Genomic DNA, 6324 nt, shown 5'->3' with positions numbered 1-6324 from the left:
GGTGGGGGGGGGGAAAGGGGGGTGGGGGGTTAGAAATAACTTCTGGCCCAAATATCAATTAGCATATTCCACTTGAATTATTCTAGACAGACAAGGCAGACGTGTCCCTGTCCATCTTGCATCGTTCATTCTACTTCGTTTTTCTGTTTATATTATAATTATTTTCTCGACAAATAATGAAGCTTGATGGATAAATTATAACGCATAGATTGTTAATCAATTAGCTGGATATGGAATAGGAACATTTATGATTAATATATTCGATGAAAACCAAGTGTAATATCGTAAATACATATATGTATATATATATATACAAGTGTTGCATCAATGTCTAAATCACGCAATGCTTTAATAAAATATTAGGGAATATATATCACAAGATTACATAGGTTAATTAATACCCGCTTAACTCTTGATTGGAGCTGGAATCAAAATGAATGTTCAGTGACAGAGATTTGAGTTAAATATTGATTAGCTTCAAAGTAGCATATTTAACACAAAGAGAGGAACATCTCTTGTCCTATATAAACCCTCTAGCTTCATGCAAAACTATATTGTATTTTCATTTAACTATCACATATTTCTATTGAACCCGTCTCTCTAGATTTCTCACTCTTCCCCAACTTTGTAGATCACACATTCCTTTAATGGAAAGGAATTTGCATAGACAACTTGCTAACATGAAGAAGTCCCTTTTTGATCAGGTATTCTTAATTGCTGCTTTCTTAGTATTAATTAAGTGGCTCGCTAGCGTGGGAGAAGTTTTTGTAGGATGGTCATATATGCATACTTGATAAACCCATCCATTCAAATCACGAGATGCAGAATCTCAAACCATTCAAAATATGACGTCTAGGCATCACATACACTCTTTGTTTCTCTCTTACAATGTCGGACATCAATATGTCATACTTTGAATGACTCGACGTTCGAGGTGTCGTAATTTAAATGGATAGTTTTACCACGTGTGTATATAGGATAGTCCGCGTGAATTTTTTTTCTCCGCTAACCAACAAAAGATTATTCCTTTGTTCTAGGTGAAAATTTTCTAATTCTCCCATATTATATGACTTGTGCATGCAAATCACATTTGTTTTTGCACGATGCAAGTTTGTTTATGCGCGTGTGGGAATGTTCTATGTGTAATTAATGTTTCTCTGTATTGCATTCATCTCTTTACCCCTCCCTCTCTCTCACTCATACACACAGACAGTGTAAGGTGCATATACACATGAGTGTTATTGTGTGTGGAGGAAGAGCTTGCCTGGAATGATGCGCAATGTTGAAAGACCATTCCCAATATATTTTCATTGTGTTATGTTGTTGAGAATCAAAATAATAAGGGACAACGTGCAGGGATATCTAGATGAACAATTCATTCAGTTGGAAGAGCTACAGGATGCGGCAAATCCAAATTTCGTTGAAGAAGTTGTCACAATGTACTACAGGGATTCGGCTCGATTAATCCAAAACATAGACCATGCTTTGTGAGTAAAATCTTTGTTTTTCTGGTATCAGTTTTCAACAACTGCAAGATAGTCTTATGAGCACTGAATTGATTCTGGGGATTTCTCTGTCCCTATTGGAGATGCAATTCAGTGCTAATAAAGTTCAACAGTTGACTAAAATTTCCATCAAAAGCTATTCTTGATTATGAATTTGTATTTCCTTTTTCTGTCAGGGAGAAGAACCCTCTTGATTTTGCTAAGCTGGACAACTATATGCACCAGTTCAAGGGGAGTAGTTGCAGGTAGTTAATAAAATAATAATAATAAAATTAAAAAACAATGATTTCATAATCAAGAGTGGTCTTGCAGGTATTTGTTCATCTTCAAAATTAACCCTACTGTGTCATCTATATATGCAGCATCGGAGCCAAAAAGTTGAAAAATGAGTGCACACAATTCAAAGAGTACTGCGAAACAGGAAATGGAGAAGGGTAATTTGTTTTCTACTTTTAGTCACATACAATTTATATTTTAGACGGTGCTAAAAATTTTATTCACTGTCTAGTTGTCTAAATCTGATCCCCCTCATTTGTGCCAGGAGTTAATGTAGGGAAAATATAGGTGTTTGAACTTGTTTGTGTTTAGCTTTTGTAGATGTGTCATCGTACGGAAATATTAATGGATTGTACAGACATCAACCTGCTTTTCCAGGATACATGTCTTTCACTCGATATAAGCCATATACTCCAGTTGATAATCCAGGGGAATTTGGTCATTAATTTAGACTTTATGATGATATTTACTGCCTCTTGATGTTTTTGCAGATGCAAGAGAACTTTCCAACAAGTGAAGAAAGAATATGCTGCTCTTAAAAAGAAATTAGAACATTATTTTCAGGTCCTTACTTTTCCCTATTCCAAATTCTTTTGTGCAACACATATAAACACAGGCACAAACACTTGCAGACTTTGCATGTAACAAAGGTTACACAAGAGCTCGAAAAAGAATTGTTTAATCTGAAGAAAATCATATGCATATTAATATAGTGATTTTTCCTTCTGTTTTTTCAGTTTGCAAGACAAGTCGGGCCTGTTGAGAAGGCATGTCGCCCAAAGTAAGGAATCTGCGCAAAGGCTGTTATTCAGTGCAGCATGCAAGATGCAATAAAAATTGTGATTATGTTTCATGCAATATATATTCATGTAAAATGCTCCATTTTCATCACATATAATCCTACTCGAGTGCAATGAAAGAATAGATTTTGGTAGGCGCATGTATTTATTTAGTCTTTATATTATATCTTTTTGCCCAAAGGAGAATTTGGCTAGAATGCAAATTCGCGATTTTCTTTGTTCAAGTTTCCTACCAACGGCGCCAATTTTTTTTTACACTTAGGAGTGTTTATTAATACTAGTAAGGCCACGTAATTTTGTAATAACGCTGTGAATATTATTTTTTTTGTTGAAATTTTTAAATAACAATAATAATATAAAAGAAACTTACGATTAAGATAAAAACGTAACGTTTGAGAACATTGAAACATTATATTGATAAAAAGGGTTAATTTTAGGCATGGTCACTAAAGTTTGTTGAAATTTTCAAAATGATCATTAAGTATTTTTCTTACAATAGTGGTTATTCGAGTTTCTAATAGTTACACTAATGGTGACTCGGGTTGAAACATAACCGAAAATCATAAATGACGATATTAAATGCCAATTGGGGNAGTTTCTAATAGTTACACTAATGGTGACTCGGGTTGAAACATAACCGAAAATCATAAATGACGATATTAAATGCCAATTGGGGCACAAACGACAACTAGTACACCTTTCATATATGAACACTAATTTTATAAAATTTAGTTGAAAATATATTTAAATTTATAGCCGCATTTATCGAGTAATGCTACACCAACAAAGGAGGATGACAAAGTTGGTTGACAAAGTATAAGTTGGCAATATCTTTATCACCCATTTCAAAAACAGTTTTTGAATTTAAAACAGATTAACGGCCTAGATCTTGCCAACATTGATTTTGTTAACAAACTTTGTTAACCTACTTTGTACAAGTAGATTAATTGTTAGTGTAATATTTAGAAACTTGATTGAATGATTACTACCATAAATACTTCGATAACCATTTCGACACTTTCAACAAATTTTGCTGATCACTGGTAAAATAACCAAATAGCTGAAGTTAATTTTATGATATCATTATTACAAGCAATGGCTTCCTCCGTATAACCGAGTTTTACATCAAACACTTGGCTATGGTTCTCTTGGTTCATCACAATTCTCTGATGCACATTGGACAAGTTGTTCTATGGTATGCAAATCCACACTAAGTCCTTGTTTGACTCTCATTTTTTTAATCAAAATACATTTTTCAACAGTGATTTGATCTCATTTCAACCACAATTCTTCATTAAAAAAATTTAATACATAAATCCAAAACTTTTCTTTAATTTTTAACCACACATTTCTCATCAATGCACTATTCAAAAATATATTTTTTTGACAAGAATGGGACTCAAACAAGGACTAAATATACTTCATCATGCTTGGCTATGCTTTTCTTGTTTTGAAGTCAAACGCATTTCATCAAAAGAGTTCGTGGTGATCATAGACGAGACATATATAGTACAGAATACAATGTCCAAATAAATACATCACAACTAGGCTAGAAATAAGAAGCAAAAGCGTGAGCTCTCATATGCCCCTCGCCAATAGCGGAGCCAGACATTTTGACTTGAGTGCCCAAATTAACATGCAATAAATACTTTGAAGCAACAAAACCATGATGATTTTTTTATGATACCTTATTACAAGCATTCCTTACGAGTTCTTATATTACAGGGCAATATGAGCCGACAAGGCCTCAATCTTTGCACAAGTCAATAGATAAGCAAGGCAAGTCAACTTGAGCCAAAGTTCTAAAATGACTCAACACTACGCTTTGTGAACTCTACTGACAGTCACAATTTCAATATAAAGAATAAATATATCTTACTTATACACAAAAAATGGACCAGGTATGAACAGTGGCAGAGCTAAAAAAATTTAAAAAGTAACTTATTTATACACAAACTTATTTCGTTGGATTGTGGCTGGTGACAGTGATGACCCGACACACTCGCGGCCTACAAGTGTGTTATAGAAAATGTTGAAGTTGTCCCACATTGATTGTAGAAGAGGTTGGTGGTCAATTTATAAGTATGAGGGTAAGCCTAACCTCTTGAGTTAGTTTTTGGGATTGAGAATATCCAATACCATCCAACATTGTTGGTAGAGCCCAAGTTATCAACTAGTCTTAGGCCAATAGCCATGGAAAATGCTAGTTTGTGTGAGGGGGAGACGGGTTTAGTTTCCCACAGGACTTGATACGTGAGGGGGAGATTGTTGAGGTTGTCCTACATTGATTGTGAAAGGGGTTGGTAATCAATTTATAAATGTGAAGGAAAGCCTCGCCTCTTGATCTAATTTTTGGGTTAAGAAAGACCAATACCATCCAACAGAAAATTCATTGGATTGTTTGTCATGGCTTGTCGTAATGACATGGTGTCGTTATTATTAAAATAAAATAACATTTTAGTCGGTATAATTAGTACTTGAACTTTTGCATTTACGGGGTCTTCAAATAAAGTTATTTAAACTAAATAATAAGGGTCTTCAAATAAAGTTATTTAAACTAAATAATAAGTTTCACAAATATTTGTTGATTTGGTTTGACGTAAACATTACATCAAAGTTATTGAATTTTCCTAGCTTTCAACATAGAAACAACTACACTGAAAATCCGATTGCAATAATTCTCTCATATTTTAAGACAAATTTATTAAGAAGCCTAACATAGTGAAATTGTTTTTTGGTTGCTTTTTCTTTCTTACAAAAAATTAGGTTTGGGTTTGTGTTTTGCAGAAGAAAGTTCCTTTGAGGAACTTCATATTCATCATAATAGTGGCTATCGTCATATTTAGTATGCATGATCACATCGAATTCAATAAGATTTAAGAATCATAGTACCTTCTCAAGATTGTTCCAATACTACTCTTCTTTCATCGAGATGATAATCATGGTTATAATAACCATGGCCCAAATGGGGGTATCAGTCAGTTAATTACACTCTTTGAATCTCTTACTAAGTATGTATTGAGCTCTATGTCTTTGCATGCTAAGGCTTTCTTGGCTAACCCAAGCAAAACCGAGAGCTATTTCTCGATTAAAATTAAGTAAGAACGTATTGAAGAAACTATATGAAATCTCCTATCAAAAAATAAAATTAGTGCTTCAAAGTGACTTCTTTCCGTCTGTCCAACTCTTCTTCTAATTGAATGCCAAACAATGCTGGGTCTAGCGTCATTATACTACTTCAACTAGTCCTTATATATTACTGAAACTTAATTTTGTCTAATAATAAAATCCTATTTATTATAAAATGAGAGGAAAAGAGAGTAGAGAAAACTCAAAGAGAATAGAGAAAACTTAATAAACCTTTTATGTTTATTATTGAAAATCAAAGCCCTATATTTATAGGTAAGAATCAGGGATACAATGGTAATAATTTATAGGGCTACAGGGGTATAAATTTCATTCACCAATAAACTTTAATGGACTTTCTATTTGCAACACTCCTCCTTGAATGACATATTATAAAATATATGCCTCGTTAAAACCTTGTTTGATAAAAATTCAATGGGAAAAAAAATCAAACGAAGGAAAAAAGAGTACAGTTATTTTGGAGTATTAAAATTAAATGATGTCTCATTAAAACCTTGTTAGGAAAATCCAATGGGACAAAACCTAAGCGAAGGAAAAAGAGTACAGCTACTCCCCCTGATGTTGATCACTGAAAATCTTTGAGTCAACGCATTCCA

General features: G+C 33.4%; 1 protein-coding gene across 1 annotated transcript; it reads left to right on the top strand.

The window, feature by feature from the left end:
* The first annotated feature begins 511 nt into the window (after positions 1-511).
* Positions 512-2715, top strand: LOC111366526 (histidine-containing phosphotransfer protein 4-like). Its single transcript, XM_022987265.1, has 6 exons — positions 512-704; positions 1357-1487; positions 1682-1750; positions 1868-1939; positions 2273-2345; positions 2519-2715. Exons 1-6 carry the CDS (start codon positions 648-650, stop codon positions 2564-2566), a joined length of 450 nt encoding a protein of 149 aa, XP_022843033.1. The 5' UTR covers positions 512-647; the 3' UTR covers positions 2567-2715.
* Positions 2716-6324: the final 3609 nt, after the last annotated feature.

Source organism: Olea europaea, chromosome 18 (assembly GCF_002742605.1).
Source record: "Olea europaea var. sylvestris chromosome 18, O_europaea_v1, whole genome shotgun sequence".
NCBI lineage: Eukaryota > Viridiplantae > Streptophyta > Magnoliopsida > Lamiales > Oleaceae > Olea > Olea europaea.
Note: the sequence above shows the minus strand (reverse complement) of the source record. Positions and strands in the feature narration are given on the sequence as shown.